At 46.0% G+C, this 19,415-nt stretch overlaps 4 protein-coding genes and 1 non-coding gene across 10 annotated transcripts; 3 read left to right on the forward strand and 2 right to left on the reverse strand.

The window, feature by feature from the left end:
- Positions 1-1,020: 1,020 nt before the first annotated feature.
- On the forward strand, positions 1,021-5,808 carry dkc1 (dyskeratosis congenita 1, dyskerin). Its single transcript, XM_003962808.3, has 15 exons — positions 1,021-1,104; positions 1,775-1,824; positions 1,904-1,990; positions 2,378-2,469; positions 2,563-2,747; positions 2,860-2,924; positions 3,253-3,379; positions 3,452-3,582; positions 3,808-3,951; positions 4,022-4,142; positions 4,384-4,502; positions 4,813-4,916; positions 5,183-5,222; positions 5,353-5,502; positions 5,597-5,808. Exons 1-15 carry the CDS (start codon positions 1,089-1,091, stop codon positions 5,657-5,659), a joined length of 1,494 nt encoding a protein of 497 aa, XP_003962857.1. The 5' UTR covers positions 1,021-1,088; the 3' UTR covers positions 5,660-5,808.
- LOC115248962 (small nucleolar RNA SNORD83) lies at positions 4,181-4,258 on the forward strand. The gene has a single exon (XR_003887690.1). It is a non-coding gene; the product is annotated as a small nucleolar RNA SNORD83 (small nucleolar RNA).
- A 197-nt stretch (positions 5,809-6,005) lies between the features above and the next one.
- Positions 6,006-8,386, reverse strand: LOC105418840 (uncharacterized). 3 transcript variants are annotated; one of them, XM_029830634.1, is made up of 5 exons: positions 7,430-8,386; positions 7,123-7,314; positions 7,015-7,033; positions 6,823-6,927; positions 6,006-6,387 (listed from the first exon to the last, which is right to left on the reverse strand). In XM_029830634.1, the coding sequence occupies exons 1-5, from the start codon at positions 8,187-8,189 to the stop codon at positions 6,153-6,155; spliced, it is 1,311 nt and encodes a 436-aa protein (XP_029686494.1). In that variant the 5' UTR covers positions 8,190-8,386; the 3' UTR covers positions 6,006-6,152. The 3 variants fall into 3 exon arrangements, with proteins under 3 accessions (XP_029686494.1, XP_011618020.2, XP_029686499.1); XM_011619718.2 differs by having other exon boundaries at positions 6,823-7,033; XM_029830639.1 differs by lacking the exons at positions 7,015-7,033; positions 7,123-7,314 and having other exon boundaries at positions 6,823-6,956; positions 7,419-8,386.
- A 536-nt stretch (positions 8,387-8,922) lies between these two features.
- Positions 8,923-12,242, forward strand: cinp (cyclin dependent kinase 2 interacting protein). Its single transcript, XM_029830688.1, has 5 exons — positions 8,923-9,173; positions 9,331-9,508; positions 9,619-9,748; positions 10,086-10,215; positions 10,653-12,242. Exons 1-5 carry the CDS (start codon positions 9,167-9,169, stop codon positions 10,853-10,855), a joined length of 648 nt encoding a protein of 215 aa, XP_029686548.1. The 5' UTR covers positions 8,923-9,166; the 3' UTR covers positions 10,856-12,242.
- znf839 (zinc finger protein 839) lies at positions 10,969-18,998 on the reverse strand. 4 transcript variants are annotated; one of them, XM_029830604.1, is made up of 11 exons: positions 18,064-18,998; positions 17,887-17,991; positions 16,459-17,514; positions 16,237-16,362; positions 15,611-15,715; positions 15,417-15,509; positions 15,071-15,217; positions 14,860-14,964; positions 14,638-14,725; positions 14,312-14,561; positions 10,969-12,953 (listed from the first exon to the last, which is right to left on the reverse strand). In XM_029830604.1, the coding sequence occupies exons 1-11, from the start codon at positions 18,595-18,597 to the stop codon at positions 12,455-12,457; spliced, it is 3,108 nt and encodes a 1,035-aa protein (XP_029686464.1). In that variant the 5' UTR covers positions 18,598-18,998; the 3' UTR covers positions 10,969-12,454. The 4 variants fall into 4 exon arrangements, with proteins under 4 accessions (XP_029686464.1, XP_029686460.1, XP_011618011.2 ...); XM_029830600.1 differs by having other exon boundaries at positions 10,969-11,144; positions 12,411-12,953; positions 17,887-18,991; XM_011619709.2 differs by having other exon boundaries at positions 17,887-18,990.
- Positions 18,999-19,415: the final 417 nt, after the last annotated feature.

Here is a 19,415-nt window from a genome sequence, read left to right on the forward strand (position 1 = left end):
TAATATGATGCTGGATGTGGATGCCTCATAAAAAGGCCAGGGAACAGCATTGATGCGGAGCAGGAGATTCGTTGCGTTTGGCTCAAAGACTCGGACAGACTGCCATTCAAGTGTTCAATGCCGTGATTATCGGTTCGTGACACCATTCGCTGTAATAACAGACCACAAGCCATTGGTCACCTGTGCAGCAGCACCTTGACTCCGGCGTTTATTGTTCAAGACTCAGAGGAACAACTGTGAAGTCATACACCTGGAGTGGAGATGGTCCTGGACGAGCACATAGATGGAGTCAACGGTGAAAGAGAAGACGCATAGAGGTACAACACCACCATAGTTGACAGCTCAATCGAAAAGCAGGACTGAAAGAACTTATCCATCAGGGATGGCCAGAAAACAGAAGGCCTGCCCAAAGAGCTGAACTTGCTGTGGAATCAGGATTCATAGGGCAGACAAGTGCAACGCCATCTTCACCCAGCTCCATGTGGTTGGAAGAGTTATGAAGGAACAGCTCGAGCAGAGAAACATGTTTGGTAAACATGGCACTCAGCAGTTGTCCTGGAAGAGCGTATTGAGCCACAGCGCTAAATTGCCCGAACACTGAGTGGAAACAAGATGAGGCGCAACAGGAGCCATCTGCACAGGCCAGACGAGACGGACGTGCAAGAGACAGAGACTGTAAATAGAATCGGCTTTTACGGTTTAGGCACGGGAGTCACTGTGTACAAAGACAAGATGCATAAACCTGTGCAAATTGATTTAAGGTGTGGGTTGTTTTTTTGTTTGTTTGTTTGTTTTTTCAAGAACAGAATAAAAACAGTAGTCATTGTGTCATTGTTCTATAAATTTAATATGAATATAAAAGATATGTGTGTAGTCCGATTAAATTATAAAGAGTAACAACTGATAATAACAATAAAACCTGTAGTCCGATTACATTTTCTCAGTCGTTTAGAACAACCTGAGCCGTACGTGTTTGCACCACAAAGCGGCAGTATTACATATATGGGCATCAAACCGGATATGAAGAAGAAGACGAAGAAGAAGAAAGAGGAAGAGGAGGAGTCTGGACACAAATCGCTCATTTCAACATGGCGGAATTAGAAGGTGAGTGTGCTGCTCGCGCAGTTAAATCCGTGCAACCTTTAAATAGCTTTATATTTAATTGCATGGGTGAGAGAAACCAGACCAATCACTGAGTTACTAAACACAATCAGAAAAACACTGCAGATGCAATGTAAAAATTGAAAGGAGCTACACGATTTCCCCCTTCTTATGCTTTTTCAGGACTCGGTGCTGTTTCACATAAAACGACGGGTTTTTTTTTACCATCTAAGATTATTATACCTTGGTTTTAGTGATTTGATCTGATCACCGAACTTCCTGGCAGGTTTTAACGTCCACGAGACTAGATCGAGGTCCACGTGTGCGCCGTTTGATGTGACGTTCATACCTTTTACTGGAAATTAAACGTCAACACAATTAAAAGCAAAGAGACACTGTCTTGAAAGAAAGTCTCATTGTGTGATTTTGACTGCGGATATTGGTGTAATGGTAGATGGAGCGATCAGAGCGCGCTAATGGACTGTTAGCTAAATTAGCGCACAGCTCCAAACCACGTGCCGCGGCAGAGGACACGTGGTCTGGCCTCAGTCTTGAGCAGAACTTAAAATTCACGTTGTCAAATGATTTCACCTTTTCTTATTCGCACGCTGCATTGAAATCATGTTTTACTCTTGCATTTCACGTTCTTAATTTCTGTGTAATTGTTTTTCAGCCTCGTCTGTAAAGAAGAAGAAATCAAAGAAATCTATTGGAGATGTTGGGGTGCGTTTGGTGTCTGTCCATTTTCACAATGATTGATTTTTATTAAAGTCTGAGAATAAAACCCACTTTTTTTCATTAGGAAATCCAGCAGAGCGGAGACTTCTTCATCAAACCAGAGTCCAAGGTTCCCTCGTTAGACACGTCCCACTGGCCCCTCTTGTTAAAGGTAATTAGAAACCCTTTAATGGCTTTACTATGTGTGCTGCAAATGCAAACATGCTTCCCCCCAGAGCAGTCTTCAGCATGTGAAATGATGAATCTGTTTATCCATTCTCCGAGCAGCTGTCTCTTTGGTCTCTGCCTCGTCTCCCGTTCTGGGGGACGGGTCTCTGCTTTTGTGGCGCGGTTGTCCCAGTGTTTTGCTGGACGATGACCCGAAACTTAAGCGAGATTTGACCTGAGCACTGCCAAGATGAACTTTGTGCTCTGATCAGAAGATGCTGAGACTGAATTTAGTTGTACCCAAAATATAGCGACATCACTTGGCTCAATCTCTTTAAGCTGCTAAATGTGCGTGTTTTAATATTTAGAAAAAAATCTTCTTTTTGTGTAGAATTTTGACAAATTAAATGTTCGGACGGCTCATTACACTCCTCTACCGAATGGAAGCAACCCCCTGAAAAGAAACATCCACGATTATGTGAGGTGGGTCACAGATATGTTTCGACCTCGCACGCCATCCACATGATACACGATGATGTAGAATCACCCAGTATTTGTGAATACAATTGTTTACAGGTCTGGCTTTATCAACCTGGACAAACCAGCCAACCCATCGTCTCACGAGGTCGTGGCATGGATCAGGAGGATTCTACGGGTAGAGAAGACGGGTCACAGTGGGACCCTTGACCCTAAAGTCACTGGCTGTCTAATTGTCTGTGTGGATCGAGCAACACGGTTGGTCAAGTCCCAACAAAGTGCTGGTAATTATATGAAATCAGGACAGATGGTCCATTTTTTAATCTTTTTCTTTCTTTGCCTCGATGGCCAGTAAAAGCCAGCAGCCCCCCTCACTACTCTCTGTGTGTGTTACAGGTAAAGAGTATGTGGGAATTGTTCGGCTGCACAATGCAATAGAGAGTGAACACACTCTGGCTCGGGTACGTTACCGACTTAAGTGCCTGGGTTGATGAGTCTGCCTATATTAGTTGCAAAAATATTCCTGGGGATTTTATTGGTGCATAACATCAGTGTACAAATGACACTGGGGGGAGGGTGCAGTAACACTAAATATCAATTAATTAATCTGTTTTAATGTCAAGTCAGTCTAGCAACATTTCACGAACGGATGATTTTTGCTACATTAGACGCAACACAGTTGTATGTAAAGGTGATTGTGTCACATGACCTGGCTAATTTTAGACAATCCTGGCAGTGAATGTTGGTCCAATGTGATGTTTTTATGTACTAATACCGTTTTATCCACAGGCCCTGGAAATGCTGACTGGCGCTCTGTTCCAGCGGCCACCTCTCATTGCTGCTGTCAAGCGTCAGCTGAGGGTCCGAACAATTTACGAGAGCAAACTGATCGAGTATGACCCAGAGAGACGATTCGGTAAGGTGGTCATTTATCTGTTTGCTGTTTGGATGAGGCGACGTAGACTGTAACCGTGTCATTGTGTTTTAGGGATATTCTGGGTGAGCTGCGAGGCAGGGACTTATATTCGGACTCTCTGCGTCCACCTGGGCCTCCTGCTTGGGGTCGGGGGTCAGATGCAGGAATTGAGGAGAGTTCGGTCTGGAGTCCTGGGAGAAAAGGTAGTTATTACTTCCTGTTTGTTTAAATGCGATTCAAAGTGTTGAGTTCTGTCCTGCTGCTCAGTGCAGGTCTGATAATTAGGCTTTGAAACAGGAAGCTGCAGCAGAGGCACAGCTTGCATCATCTGCACTCTGAGACCTCGGTGCTGCCGACATGACCGCCGCCATCGTGACTCCGCGTCATGACCGCCGCTGACATGGCTGCTTGTGTGTGTGTGTTGTTAGGACAACATGGTGACGATGCACGACGTCCTCGATGCTCAGTGGCAGTTTGACCACAACAAAGACGAATCATATCTGCGGAGGGTCATTTTTCCTCTGGAGAAGCTGCTGGTGTCCTATAAACGGCTGGTGATGAAGGACAGTGCTGTAAGTTGCCTCATCTCCACGGCAACCCCAGCAAACACGAGACGTTTGAGTGATTCCGTGTCCTTTCCAGGTGAACGCCATCTGCTATGGAGCCAAGATTATGCTGCCTGGTGTCCTCAGGTACGAAGATGGCATCGAGCTAAACCAGGATATTGTTGTCATAACAACCAAAGGCGAGGCCATCTGCACAGGTGAGGGGAGGCGGATGAGGCAGCCGTTTGGAAGGGAAGCCACGTGATGATGTGATTGATGTCAGTAGCCGTCTGTGCTGTGATGACCTCTGATCTATCACCCTTTTCTGATGGCTTCCCTCGTGTTCGGTTATTAAAAGTGGACAAGGACCCGGTTACATGGGCATACAAATGGTCAGATTTTTATGGTCATGTAAACGAGTGAGGGATTGTTTATCATTTATTAATTATGCTCTTTCAGCTGTGGCTCTGATGACGACGGCCGTGATCTCCACGTGTGATCATGGTATCGTGGCCAAGATAAAGAGGGTGATCATGGAAAGAGACACGTATCCCAGAAAATGGGGCTTGGGACCCAAGGTAGGCACGATTTTTATACCCCTTTGTTCTGTATTATAGTGTTTTTCACTGGGAATTAAACATCTTCCCCCATATTCTCCATTTCTCAGGATGTGTAGATTACTAAAGATTTGCTAAAAAAAAAATCTAAGTCGTCTTGAAATGTAATTTCCACTGGCCTACTTCCAAATCTATCCCAAACAGTGGAACATGTTGGACGTATGCTCTTAGTTGTTCATGTTGATATATTTAATTGTTGCTCGTTTATCAAGAGAACTCTGCTACATTGATCATTTTTATGTGAGAACACTAAACATTTTTGTTTGCTCAGGCAAGTCAAAAGAAAATGATGATTCAGAAAGGACTTCTGGACAAACACGGAAAACCAAACAGCAGCACGCCGTCCGACTGGAGGAATGACTACGTGGACTACAGGTGGGCGACGTGGCTCGGGTGGATATTAGGTTAGCACGCAGACAGTTATCCCTCATTTAGCTGTGGTGCTGTTTGAGGGAGTCAGTCTGCTACATCAACACTCAGCTGTCAGCTTTATTACTCTGCTGAGTGCCGAGTTGCAGCTCAGCTGAGAACAACAGTGTCATAACTTGGATATCGATGTGGTGCTACTAACGTGTGTGTGTGTGTGGCTAATTGACTGATGTTAAATATGATCGATTTTTTTTCTTTTGCTATTTTAACAGCATCAAAGTGAATCAGGAGCAAAATGAAGCAACCGCAAAGGTAAACTGTCCTGATTTGACTGTTTTGTTTGGATTTTTTAATCTTTGAGCTATTTAACTGAATGGGGAGAGATTTTGGGGATACTGTGACACTCAAATACAAGCAGCTGATCAAGATATCTGCTCTGCAGAGAAAGAGGGAGACGAGCGACACCGACGGGGAATCTTCACTACCCAACACGCCATCTGTAGAGGACTCGAAAAAGGAGAAAAAGAAGAAGAAAAAAGCCAAACATCAGGAGGCAGAATCTGAGGGATTGGGACAAGAGGCGGAAGCAGAGGTGAGAAGTCCCTAACCCTAACCCAAACTCTCCTTTTTGACTTAAGTCCTTGATTATTGTGGATTGAGTTTGAACTTTGTCAAATGTGCTGCAGGCTGTTGAAAGTGTAAAAAAGAAGAAAAAGAAGAAACAGAAAGATGTTGAGACTCCAGAGTAGCCAGAACCGGTAGATGGGAACGTCAATCACCGGAAAAATGGACTGCAGGAACACCGTCTTGTATTTTTTCTATATATATAAATGTTTTTTTCAAAACTGTAAATAGTCAACCTGAAGATGCCTTTTTGGGAATAAACTTGTTTTCTGTATTTGTCTTGTCACATCTGTCCTTGGTTATTGGATTTGTTTAGTCTAGAAATGAGGAAATTGGCAGAATTTTATGTTTTAATATGTGCAAAACGAGTCATATGGAGCCTTTAGAGTTGTAAACTGTCTATAATTCTCAAGTGACGTCATGGTGTATTTGTGGTTTACACAAGTTCATAAAAGAAACTAAACTCAAAGGTGAGCTTGATGCAGCTCTGATGGGAGCGATAAATCCTCCCAGTGCACTTTTATTATTTTTTTTACTTAATCCCTCTCCAAGGCTGCTGTAGAGAACATCTGCTTCCAGATTTAATTCCGAACCGACGAGCAGCCTGTCCATGAGTGGTCAGACACAGCTACACGTCAGGATGCATCTCCTGGAGTTGGTGATGACCTGGACTCGGTGATCGGTCAGCGTTTTTAGGTCTGAGATCAGCTGCAGAAGATGAGGGCTGGCCTGGTAGACGATCCGGGTCGTGTGTCTCGGGTCTGGTGCGTAAAACGCATCCAGAACCTCCAGAGTTTCTAGATGCTGCAGCTGTGCCAGCTGCAGGAAATCATCATCCGACACGTTACGGTGCCTGAAACACAGCGAGATATTGATCTGTAGCGGTTGGATGTTGGATGCCACCATTTATTTGTTGGTAATTAATGTAGAAGTGGAATTGTGGGAGGATTTAATTTCATACAGTGGGTGAACTAATTAGTGAAATTCCACTTTGACACTCAACCTTGGTGGTTTAAACCGTCGTACAATAAATGCGTACAGGATCAACATCAGAGCTGGTCGGGGAATTTTATTTTTATGGCTACTGATTAGATATAAAACACTGACTGGCAGTTTGTTGGTGTACTATTATGTCCTTAATATTTAAAGTAATTGGCCTCATTACAGCAAAGGATGATGGGACATTTTGCTTGGTGAGAGCATCGGTTGTCCACGTTTCACAGTGCATTATGGGATACACTGAGTGTGCTATATGGGGGGGTGCACGCCCAGATAGAGAGCCTGATACCTGATGGAGAGCCTCCTCAGGTGAGGGAACAGCTGTGGGAGGAGTCTGATCAGGTTAGAGGAGGAGGTCCAGGGCTCCAGGTGCAGGTGTTCCAGGTGAGGAGCTCTGTGTGAGACCACATGGAGGTCTTCAGGCTGCAGATCAACACATAGAGTCAGACTGAGGAGGGACGCTGGCAGGAAGTCGACATACTCTGCCAGACAATGGCCCCCTATTGGACAGAGAGACCGACGTCAGTGCGACGTCGCCCCTCAAAGGCGGAATGTGAAAGACGGAATCCTGAGGGTTTCACCACATCACCATGCACACTGAGACTGCAGAGCTGTTGGAGAGATGCCAGCCATGTTTGCAGGTGACAGGTGGGCCCAGGAACCGAGTACAGGTGAAAGATGGACAGGTTCTTGAGGTGCGACAGGGGCTGGAGGACTTCCTGCGTGACCGCAGCGTCGTAGTTCAACAGCTGCAGCTCAGACAGCTGCAGAGCTCTGAAGCCTGATGGAAACAACTGCACCTGACATCACATCTTCCAAAACGGGAAACTACAACAACACGCAACCGTTTTCCCCTTGAAATATTCTACCCAGGTGGAGGTTTACCTGGGCCTTACCTGTCGGCTGGGCAGGACTGAAGAAGAAGTCACCTGGGAGTGTCTTGTAGGCGATCATTGTCCAGGACAGGTGTTTCAGCCGAGGCAGGTGAGGCAGGAAGCCGCTGAGTGTTGGGACTCTCAGGCTGCCGTCATGGTGCAGTCTCAGCAGAGTCAGTGACGTAAGCTGGCTAATTGCCGTCAAAATGTGAGGGGCAGAACAGGCGAAAGTCACTTTACACAGGCTCAACTGAGTCAGCTGATGCCTTAGAAGAAACAGGGAGTCCACGTTCTTTAATTGGTTACAAGAGTTGGTGATGGAGAGACGCCGCAGCAGGTGGAACAGCTTTAAGTCATCGACGCCATCCGACCTCCAGTCATCCAAGCGTAAGGAATCAAGGGCAGGAAGGTGCACAGATAACTGCCTCAGGTGTTTCCTCTTACCTGAACACACTGCCACTCTGCTTATGTGCCTCTGAGCCAGGCTGTGCCAGAAAGACCGGTTGTATTGTGAGAAGTGCCGCAGGACGAGGCTGAAGCCGCGCCACAGGGGTCGCGACTTGTCGAGCAGCTGCTTAAAGTCTGAACAGGTGCAGCGAACATTCAGTTTGTCTTTCCAGGGCAGAAAACTGAAGACATGGAGCCACAGTTCTTCGGGAAGCTGCGACACGGGCATCGCAAGCGATTCTGGAAGATTTCCGGTTTTGGGCTTGCTCGCCCAGTTCCTGCTGCCTCGGTGGAGGTTTGCGCCGACAGAGGTATCACTTCGCTCTGGATTCATCGGAGGTTTGCGCCGACAGAGGTATCACTCCGCTCTGGATTCATCGGAGATTTGCGCCGACAGAGGTATCACTCCGCTCTGGATTCATCGGAGATTTGCGCCGACAGAGGTATCACTCCGCTCTGGATTCATCGGAGATTTGCGCCGACAGAGGTATCACTCCGCTCTGGATTCATCGGAGATTTGCGCCGACAGAGGTATCACTCCGCTCTGGATTCATCGGACGGTTGTTTCCACGGGGCTGCGGGTGATCAGATCATTGGAATCCTCCGATCGGACCACTTTATGCGCGCTTCAGAAGTCGAATCGAACCATTACTGCAACAGCAAGCAGCAAAATTCAAAAAGAGAAGAGTCACAGTGGCTGGTCGACTTTTCAAAGCTGCTCAAGATGTTCCTTTTTCCAACTTTTTTTGAATCACTTAGAACAATGAAGGTGATTTAAAAAAAAAAGAGCATTTAAAAAAACAAATGAAGACATTAAGCAATAGTTTGTAGGTAAAACAATTGTGGAGCAGTATCAGAATGCACAAAGCAAAGGCAACTTGTGGGACAGCAAAAAAAGGAGGGGGGGGACTAATGATATGATAACTTCTGCCATTACCTTAACGGGCTGCAGTGGGGTACTGGATTCCATCCTAACGAAGACAACGGAAAGTGTCAGATTTTTTTTTTTTTTTTTTAAGTCTGAACATTCGTCATCTCTGCTAGCTGGAATATGTCCAACCTGATCAGGACTATATCAGAAAAGCCACCTGAGTTTACATTTATTCATCAATGTAAACAAAATAAGAAAATGACGTGAAAGTCACAAATCTTGATTAAAAAATACTGGACTGTAGGGTGCGCTGTTCTAGGACCGGTACATTTGCGACCTACCAACGAAGAAGAAGAAGTAATCTGTTTGCCAACAGCACCTAAAACACAGAAGAAGAAGAAGAAGAAGAAGAAGAATTAGCAACGTGAGTTAAGACAGTGATGGAGGGTGAGTGGACCTCTTGGAATACTAGAGATTAACTTATTGAGTGGGACGAGGATTTATTTTCAATCAGCCACATTGTCCATCTTTACGTCCGTCATTAAATAAAGCCAAACGTTTTAATCGAAGCACCGCTATGGAAGTAACCCAGGTGTCTCCTCAGGTCAGCCCGACGACATCACGCAGAGCTCAGCAAAAAAGAAGTGCTCTGCTCTGACAGGAAGTGCCAGGAAGATAAAAGACAACGCAGCTGACTGGCACAACCTTCTTTTGAGGTGGGAAAAGCTCAATGATGAAGGTTTCAAAGTGGCGGGACGTATTGTGGAGCTGAGACTGATGCGGTGAGATCTCCATGATGGATACATCTGTTCCTGGGTGTACCCTGTTTACACCCCGAACCTTTAACTTACACCCTCCACCTGTCTTTCCTGTCCTTGATCCTTTTCTCCAGTTCTCAACGTGATGAGCTGCTGCTTTTAGACAGTACTTCAGCCCCGGCAGGATCCTCCTCACTGCAGACAGGTGGACCTCCAGAGCTGCAGGATGAGTGCTGCAAACTAAAAGACATTGTTGACAAAATGGTAAATTCCCCCAGCATTATCATGATATAAAGTATAACAGGACTGTTATGGTGCCATTCGGTGTTTTTGGCTGTCTTGTGTGTTATGTATTTAGATAAACGTTGATGGAAACGAAGATATGCGAGCTGTTGTTGTTTCTTTAAATGGACAAATATTTGAAGTACTGATGTTGGGGGACGCTCAACTGTCTCTGGCAGTAATCACATGTGACTCATGAATGCAGATTAGATTTCCTTTGCAAATGTTATTCAGAATAATTTCTTTGGCCATCTGTCTGTGTCAGGTGACCTTCCCGGGCCAGAAATGCAAACGATTTTGTTTCTTTTTGGTGATTTAGGCCAGTATGGTGATGAAGATGCAGCACCTGATGGCGTCACAACAAGGCGTTCAGGATCTGGAAGAGTTCCAGTTTAGAGCTGGAGGAAGGAGACTCCCCCTGTTTCACAGCTGGGACACCAAAGCCTTCGGTTAGTTTTCCTGACACTATTTTGGGCAGGTTTGGAAGTGCATGAAATGCACTAAAACCCTCACTTAAGAGTTTGGCCTTTTTCGATGACTGCTGCATTAGAACCTGAGATGCTCCTTTTCCTTCCTTTACTATGGACTATTTTAGGTGTCTTCTATCAGAAATTGAGCGTAATGGAAGCGATTCAGTTCAACTGGTGTTGTTAGCTGATATGTTTGCCCATAATTAGCAGTCTGATCTGTGCAGACTGCTAATGTGCAGTGGTTACCAGGTCCAATCCCAAGCTTTGTTTCTGCGGGGGGTCGTGTATTCCCATTCTGGGATGGGTTTCCTCATCACGTGTCCAGTGCCTGATATGCAGCAGCTGGTGTGGAGCTGAATGTGAGTTTATACAGATAAATACGACCAACTTTTAGTTGATTTTTCTCTGTCCCGTAGGGGATTCATCACGTGCCCTGTTGGAGTCTTTCACCGAGGAGCTCAAGTTGAAGCAGATGATCCAGGAAGAACTGGCCCACACTTGGTCTTCAGACCTGTGCATGGTGTACATGTCTTGCTGGCTTCACCAACCCTTCATCCCCCCTGACGCCCGGCTGACGCTCGAGGCTCTGCTTCTGGAGACTGGACACCGTCCACTCTGACATCATTAGGTGTCATGTGATCAAGCTCGGAGGGGTGCAGAGTGCACGCACGGACACGATTCAGCATCTCAATATTCCGATTTATGAACAAAAAAAGCAATCCGGTGGAAACAAACAGTAAACAGATGTCATTTATTATGAATGTGCATCCTAAAAACAAACACTAGAGTTCTCCAAAGACCCTTTTAGAACCTGCTGAACACCACAAGAACACTTCACGTTCATCCTGACAATTTCATAACGAAGATGGTCGAGGCAAGATGGAACATCCTACAGTCAACTTGGTTTCCTCAAAGACAGAATGTGAAAAAAGACTGATGAGCTCCCCAATTAGACCAAACGTCAGAGTAATTATCACGTTAAACGGGTTCAATAGAGGAATACAAACGTTTTAATTCCTTCTACACTTGAGCAATTCATGACAAACTATTTTTTTTTAATATAAAAAGTAATAAAATAGTGCAACTTTTTAAATGCTGTTTTCAGATATATCTACATATTAACATTAACTCGACTGCCCTTCTAATCTTAAATCAACATGAGTCAAACATGGAAACAAATTTTACAAATTTACAGTTCACGTGACTTAAAAACACTGACATCACATTTACAGCCAATAACATTATCTGGAGCTCAGAGGGGACAGTGACGATCCACTTTCAAGCAGTTACTGATGGAGTTACTAATGTTCGTGCTGTAAATGTAGCAAATATTTGAAACCTAAGGAGAAGAAACCGGTTTTCCCAAAGAGTTGAGCACCGCCTACTGGCTGCTTTATGTACAGCTTTTCCAGAACTCCACTCATGCACATCAGTGTTTTTCTGTTCTGCCCCCAGAAACTTCATAAGTGTCTTGCTTAGGTACGTGTCTTGCTTAGGTACGTGTCTTGCTTAGGTAAGTTTCTTGCTTAGGTAAGTGTCTTATCTTGGAATTACGAGATGTTTTCTTGTAGTAATGAGGAAACTGGATAGATGCCACGCCCACCAGCTTTGGCCCTGGGGTGCTGCAAGCACATCCTGTTGGACAATTCCTTGTGCTACTTTAGGGTCCATGATTTAAAGATCTCCGAGTCGTCACAGAGCCAGCTTGGATTCATTTCTAACACGAGTTTATCCATGAAGCGTTTGGGGAAAGGTTTAATTCCTGGGGCAGGAAGAGAGCCGGGGCAATCGTAGCGCAGTCTGTTGGGGACTGGGCTGAGAAGCAGAAGGTTGTTGGTTCAAGGACCCACTGCAGACAGAACCTAAATGGTGTTCTGGTAGTAGAGGAAGATGCCAGAAGGCATTCTGGTGTCTGGTGTTCTGGTAGCAGGGGAAAGTGCTAGAGCACTGCCAAAGTACCCTTGAGCAAGGTACCAAACATGACCCCAAAAAGGGATGAAGCAGCTGAGACCAGGCCAATATTGTCCAGTGGGAGTGGCACCTGCCCAGCTTCTCTGGTTACTACAAGATAAGCTGCAATCTTCCTTTGAGTGCAATGCCCTTCCATAACAGATACCTTTAGATTTATCTAACGAGATTTTGAAGAGTTAAAAACCACCTCTCACAGATCTTACCTCATGGTTTGTTCATGCCAAGTCTCTGAAATTCCCTCCAAGGCTCACTGAGAGGCTTTGCCCTCATTCGAAGCTTCAATGCCCAGCAGAGCGTGAACTGCCTCCAGGGGAACGTCCTCCGGGGTCTGAATGTGCATGGTGGTCCCATCAGGCCCGTTAACAATGACAATTCTCTCCAATCCATGCTCAGCCATCTGAACAGCCAGCCCGTCAGTCTGAATGTAGATTTCCTGACCCTCCTGCAGGTCCTTGGGCTCCATGGCGCTGGACTCAACGTGGGAGTCGACCTGCTGAGGCTCAGGCGAAGCCGAGGGCTGAGCTGTCGGGGCGGTGCTCATGTCAAGGGCCTCTGAGTCTGTACTGGTCTCAGGACCTGAGGTCATTTCCTTCTCCTTCATCTGGAGCGAGAGGTCAGTGCTACTCAGGGTCTGATCCTGGGTGGGCAGAGACCCCCCCTCCTCCTCACCTACGGTCACCTCCATGTGTGTCACAGGGGGTGGAGCCTGAGTAAAGGCTGTGTCATACGAAGTGGAATCAGTGGTGCTGGTGGAAGACAAGAACAAGAGATTACCACACTAACCTGTTTACACCCTGGGCTGCTGTATTCAGTGATGAGCTATTGCTCCTCTGGCCCAAAGTAAAACCAACTCTTTATTTCCAACAATAATGTAATCATAAAGTTACCAGCCTCCTCTTCATGGCTGATGTGGTAAAACAGACCAGCACCCTGCTCCTGCGTGGTGTTGAAGGCACTGGGGGATCCAGGCCCCTCAAAAGAAACCTTCATTCGGTCCTACGTTAACTATTTTTGGACCTGCTGCTTTATATTTTCATACCTTCATTGCAAGTTTTTCATCAAAAGATTAGCTGCTTAAAACCTGGTTGTTATTTGGCTCGCAGGATATTAGCGGCTCGTGTTTACACATAAAACTGTGTCATCCTCATTAGAACCAATGACTAACAGTCACACCAGTGATTGTCGATCTGAAGCCCTGCAGCACATACGTGTTCGCGTCTTTGCCACATGCTGGATGTTAACGGACCACCTGCGGTGCTGTTTTATTTTGATCCAATAAAATAAGCAGAGGACAATCCTGGTCCTGCTCCAAAGGGAGATTTTGCCACCACTGTTGCTTGTTGGGGATCAGGCTCTGGGATTTCTGAAGCATCGGGGACCGATTGATTGTAACAGACGCCGTGTGAGTAAAGACGAGTCATATAATGGAGAAAAAAACTGGAAGACCATTAAAATATCTTCCGATTTCAACCAAAAAGGGGTCTTTTTTTTTTATTTTTGGAGGTGAAGTTCAATGACTGAATTTAGTAGTTAAGTGGGTGAATCCAAATGTGAAATGACGCACTGATTTTCAAATAAATTCCCCCAAAAAAAACAGCCAGCAATGATGGAACTTTGACAGATTCCGCAGGTGTTGGGTCTAACAACGGCAATTCCACATCCGTTTACATTTAGTCCTTTCATTCAGTTTTTATTTAAGCCCCAAGTCAATGTATCATCCAAGAATATGTAAATACAGAACATCACATTAGTGGAGAGTGGGGGAAAAGAGAGGTAAAAACTTGACTGGAACTGTGGATAAAGGTCAAAAACAATTGATCAGTTATCTGATGACCAACATCCAACTTCTCCCTAATGACGTTATTCCCAGTACTGTGTTCAGCAGGAACAGATTCCACACCGTGCTCCATCCCCACCAGTGCTGTACAGAACTTTAGGCCACTAGAATTGTGGTGGACAATCATACAAATGTAGTTTTATAAATGAAAAAGTCTTCTGTGATCTCTGGTGGCAACAACTTCAGTCACTTCTCATGCTTAAGTGACACTATTGGGCCTCATCTTCAAATGATCCCTGGTCAGGAAAGGAAACTAGACCAACTCACCTGGAACCAGACTCTGTACTGGTAATTAATCTCGATGGATCTGGGATCGTCAGTGGAGAGACAGAGACCAAACAGGGTTTCACAGAGGAGGTTTGTGGATTCGAAAAAGCCGTCACAGATCCAGAGGTCACAGGTGTGGAACCGGTCGTACTGGTTCCAGACGCCACAGACGTCTCAGAAGATGAAGAAGTGGGGATGGAAGCAGAGGTTGCAGTAGTTTCCGGGGTTGTTGGGATTTTCAGGGATCCATCTGTGGAACAGCGATGACATCAAGTCAGAACCGGTGCGCCAGTGTTGCTGACGCGCTCTTCATGTTGAAGCTGTACCTGTTCTGGGCGTCTCTACACCATTCTGATGAACCGGAAGACTGTTCTCCATTTTGAATCTCTTCGAAGGTGGCAGCATCTTGGAATCCTGGGAAGCAAGAGTCAAACTGAACCTGGATCAAGTGTTTAGCAGCCCCCAGCGCTCTACAAGCAGGCTTCAGTGTGACAACAGCACACCCTTAATACCTTTAAGACGCATGAATGTTTGTTGACTGTACTCACCTCCATGTAGCGTGCATTTTTGTTAGTCTGTCTAGAGCCGGGAGACGTTCCTGGAACCACCTTCATCCTGTTCACTTCATCTAGAATTCCCAAAGACCGAGCTACCTGGAACACCAATGTAAAATCCAGAACCGTGAACATGCTTTTTGAACCCGCGACAGAATGTTTGTTTGCTTCCAGCAGGCAGCAAAAGTGAGTAAAAACCTCTCACCTCGATGTTCCGGACCTCCAGTGGTACCGAGCCAGCCTGTGGACTGACAATGTAATCATGGGCGGCCCGTCTCACTTGAGCCTGCAGGGACTCAAACTCGCGATAAATGTCTGGAAATTGACTGTGAGCAACAGTGCCGCACTCCACCTGAAAAGACACGTTTAAGTCAGGACATGACCAGCAACACAGCCAGACCCTTGACATATTTATAAGTACCCTTGAGCAAGGCACCGAATGCCCAAATGCTGAGAGCACCTCTCTATTCACAACTGTGCATGGCTGACAGACACCCAAGAAAGGCTTAATTTATAGCTCTGTGGGATAAATAAAGTCTGCTTCTACATACCTTTGCCAGCAGGAGCTCCCAGGCACTCAAAATCTTTGTCAGTCGAGGAAGAACTATGTCCATCAGCTCCTCATCCTCACATTGCTCCACCAGCTAAAAACAGTAGGTGCTTTGTTATGGATACGGAGCGAAACATCACACATTTCTATGTATTTACTTCAGATAGATTTCCTTGAATCTTTGTCTCCTCTTACCTCCTGCAGACGGTCTCTTCTTCTCTGCGCCTGCTGCTCTGTGGTTACAGTGAGCTTCGGAGGCCGACCACGACGACCACGTCTACCGACCAGGCCCACCGTCACCTGGCAAATCAGACAAAAATAGCCCCAATCGTCAATAGTTCTAAGACCTAAAAAGGATGCATGATGCATGCAATGCGCTGCAAGCTTGGTAAATTATTGGATGAAAATAAAAAAGTGGAAAAAATCTGATGTGTAGATCGAGCTACAGATGTGGAGAAATCCGTACATTTTATATTTAATTTTAAAAGTTATATATATATATATAGATTCAATTGAAAGGGACAAACACCTCATTAGTTACAGGTCAGACGGCCTCTAAATTGGCTATGTACACATGACTTTTGCTAACCCAAACCCGCACAATCATTTAAAACCCACAGTGTCTGCGTTTAAACGCGCTACACTGACACTGAAAACAAAAATGGAAACAGCAAGACACTAACACGTTAAGCACCCGCGTGTTGAAGACTACGCATTTAGAAATCCTACAGTCCACTTGCAGATTGTGTCATTTGCTACAATAATTGCTCGATATGATTGAGCATGACCTTAATAAGTTCGCTGCAGGACAGGAATACTACCTTAGGAGCTAGCCCAAGTCCTCGTCCCCGGCCTCGTCCTCTGCCCCGCCCACGACCTCTTCCCCGTGGCCGCCCGCGGTGATGCAGGCTTCTGAGTCCGACAGCTGTTGCTGATCCTGTCTCCACCTGCAGACAGGTAAAAAAGCAAAAAAAAAACAAATATTTAGTATCTAAATATCTGAGGGAACTGCTCTCCACCCTGCCCTGAGAAGATTCTCATACTCTGGGTGGGGCCGTGGCACTGGGTTTGTGTTCTTCCTGCTCGTCTCCAGCTCCTTCATCTTCTGTCTCCTGTGACTGGGCGTCATCTCTGAGGGGGTGCGGTGTACTGCTGGGTGAGTTGCTGGGTGGGTCCGGATCGCCATGGGTGGGGTTCAGTTTGTAGTGCCTGTTCAGTCCACCAGGACCAATGTAGGCCTTGTCACAGGTTTGGCAGCGATGAGACCGGAACTTGTGGCTGAAGGTGTGGGTCTCGGACACACCAGGTTCTAGGCTGTCCTTCCTCGCAGAGTCCTCATCTTCCACACTCACATCAGAGTAGTCATCAGAGTCAGACTGGTGGCTGTCGGCTAAGTCCTCCATTTTAATGAACTTGAAGTCTTTGGCTTTATATTTGGGCGGTCTGGAGACTCGACCTGATCTCGTCTGGACCTTCACCACTTTCTTGTCCTTCCTCACTTTTTTGTCCTTTTCTTTTTCCTTTTCTCTCTCTTTTAGCACCGGGGATGGAGTCACTGTGGTAACGTGGGTCGTCGTGGGTGTAGCAGTCTGAACCGTTGCCACTGTCGTGGCTACAGGTGGCTGAATGGGACTCTTACTGGAAACGGTCCCATTAGCAGCAGTTTTAACCTGCGAGATGCCAACAGGTTTGGCTGTGGATGTGGGTGGAGTCTTAGCGGTGGTTAAAGGGGTGGTGTTGACATCAGAAGACTTCTGCAATTGGACGACTGCGGGGGCTGCAGGTTTCTGACCTGGACTGCGTTCAGTGTTTGCCGTTGTGGTCTGATTCGATACATTGTGGACCAAGGGCAGCAGAGATCCAACAACAGGGGTAGTGCTCTGTAATAGCAGCTGGATGGGGGGGTCTCCAGGGGACTGCTGCAAGAAGAACTGCTGGCCCTGCGCACCCACCATAGGCTGGATGTGGATGATCTGAGCACTGTCGCTCGCTGACAGCTTCACCTGAGGATGAGTGACTGGTGCCTTCTGTTGGATGCTTGACCCTGATTTTAATTCCTGCTTTTGGGGAACCTGAATCTGGATCCTGACAGGCTCTGTCTGAAAAACAAAACAGTTGTTAGAGACTCAACACTGAATTCACCAGAAAAAATAAAACTCATCCTCAATGCTGTCATACCCGTTCAAATAAATATCTATTTAAATGTTTCCTTTTAATGATGGCATCTGCGGTTTTAAATGGTTCCTCAATCATGAACCTTTTTCTGTCCAAACCAGCCCCCAAAATGAATATATACGCATATATACGTGTGTGTGTGTATAGAATCCATATGGTTCAGCGGTCTCAGGATCTCTGACCCAACATTAGTTGAAAGCCTCGACTACCACTTTTCCTTCCCCTTTGGGTCATATCTTCATCATCTGAGGACCAAGCAGGTCTGCTTGTTCACATTGACCATGGAGAACTCTTACCTTTTTCTGGAGGACGTGGACTGAGCTGCCAGTCTGTATGGTGACCTGCTGGGCAGCACTCTTTACTTGATTGGAAGATTTGTTCTGTGTGGTGGTCTTGAGATTCTGTTGAGGAATCTGAATCATTTTGTGCTGTTTTACAACCTGCCTAGAGCTCGGGATCTGCTGTTTCGGGACCTGCTGGAGGACTTGGACCTGCTGGGATCTGGTGACTTGGTTGATGACCTCCTGCAACTGATTCGGGTCCAGAGTCGTGTTGTGTACGGGGATGGTTTTAACAATAGGACTCTGCTGAAGCAACTGGGCAGCCTCGACGTCCGAAACCTGGACAATCTGTTGTTTGGTGAGCTGTTCCAGGAGACTTTGTTGCTCTTCGGGCGTCAGTCCGGAACCCTCCAGACTACCATCCGGCTGTACATAAATGATGGTTGTGTTCCCCAGGCTGGTGATGTCTGAACCCAGTACGATGCTCTGTTCCACCGGAGCACCTTGTAATAGGTCCGCTAACTGAGCTGTAGGTATACTCTCCGCAGACTGGATAATCTCTGCTTCATGTACTGCATGCGACGCTTCTATCGACTCACTTTTCGGCTCGGTTCCCGCTTCAGGCACATTCTCTTTGGCCTGGGCGCACGAAGTAGCGGTGAGGCCCGGCGGCTCCGCAGCTGTTATTGTTCTGGTCGAACCGCTGTCATCCTCGTTGGCCGCCATTTTGGCCGTGCCGCCAACTGTTAGCTTAGCTGAGGCAGGGGGGCTTTCGATGGATAAAATCAAGCCAGTCGTCGGCCTATTTCAGCGGATAAATATTTTATTGTGAAATCCCCGCGCACCAATAAAGAATTCGTTCTGCCGATACAAGCTACGACATTAAAAGAAAGAACGGTAACGGGTACACAGAACCGCTTGCTGTAGGCGTTTAGAACTAGCATGCCTAGCTTAGCCATTTGGAGGAATGTCGGCTATCCAGTAATGGATCCATAAGCGGACCGGAGTCATATTTCCTCCATTTCGGTTGGTGCAATCCACTCCGAGAGAGCTGGAATCCAGTGGGGTTTTCTGTCCTACCGTTAGACGTCCGTTTTCGCCACAGGGATCCAGATGATTTAAGTTTATTAGGAGATAGAAAAAGTTATTTTTTACAGTTTTACATCATCATGCCTGTAAAATACTAACGTGAATACACGTTTTTCCCCAGTTTGTAAAAATGTTATTTCATTTTGTAAATTATTTGTATGGTCGGATAAACAGTAATTTACATTTACAGAGCTAAAACATGTGAAACGGCGGTCAGATCCAGTTTCCAGGTTTTCGCTTAATTTAAATAATGAATTCGTCTTTTTTGTTTCTTAATGTAGATAACGCTGATCTATTATTTTTTTAAAGGAATTTGGGATCATTTTATGGATGGACCAATGAAATTTTACAGGGAAGAATTGGGAACCTTATTCAGGCTCATTATTTTCTGTTAGGATAAACGATGCATCATTAGGTGAAAGGACGAATAGAATGAGGAAGAGGGCAGTGTGAAG

The sequence above is a fragment of the Takifugu rubripes genome, chromosome 2 (assembly GCF_901000725.2).
Source record: "Takifugu rubripes chromosome 2, fTakRub1.2, whole genome shotgun sequence".
NCBI classification, from domain to species: Eukaryota; Metazoa; Chordata; class Actinopteri; order Tetraodontiformes; family Tetraodontidae; genus Takifugu; species Takifugu rubripes.

Excerpts from the sequence above, each read along its gene's own strand:
- cinp (XM_029830688.1), top strand. Across the intron at positions 9,749-10,085 it reads AAGACATTGTTGACAAAATG|GCCAGTATGGTGATGAAGAT; the intron begins GTAAATTCCCCC and ends TTGGTGATTTAG. Across the intron at positions 10,216-10,652 it reads CTGGGACACCAAAGCCTTCG|GGGATTCATCACGTGCCCTG; the intron begins GTTAGTTTTCCT and ends TCTGTCCCGTAG.
- znf839 (XM_029830600.1), bottom strand. The coding sequence starts at position 18,597 with ATGGCGGCCAACGAGGATGACAGCGGTTCGACCAGAACAATAACAGCT. Across the intron at positions 15,510-15,610 it reads GAAGAGACCGTCTGCAGGAG|CTGGTGGAGCAATGTGAGGA; the intron begins GTAAGAGGAGAC and ends TACTGTTTTTAG. Across the intron at positions 14,726-14,859 it reads AAAATGCACGCTACATGGAG|GATTCCAAGATGCTGCCACC; the intron begins GTGAGTACAGTC and ends CTTGCTTCCCAG.
- dkc1 (XM_003962808.3), top strand. Across the intron at positions 2,925-3,252 it reads GTGAACACACTCTGGCTCGG|GCCCTGGAAATGCTGACTGG; the intron begins GTACGTTACCGA and ends TTTTATCCACAG. Across the intron at positions 3,380-3,451 it reads TGACCCAGAGAGACGATTCG|GGATATTCTGGGTGAGCTGC; the intron begins GTAAGGTGGTCA and ends ATTGTGTTTTAG.
- LOC105418840 (XM_011619718.2), bottom strand. The coding sequence starts at position 8,189 with ATGAATCCAGAGCGAAGTGATACCTCTGTCGGCGCAAACCTCCACCGA. Across the intron at positions 7,315-7,429 it reads CAGTCCTGCCCAGCCGACAG|GCTTCAGAGCTCTGCAGCTG; the intron begins GTAAGGCCCAGG and ends TGTTTCCATCAG. Across the intron at positions 6,388-6,822 it reads CTGAGGAGGCTCTCCATCAG|GCACCGTAACGTGTCGGATG; the intron begins GTATCAGGCTCT and ends GCTGTGTTTCAG.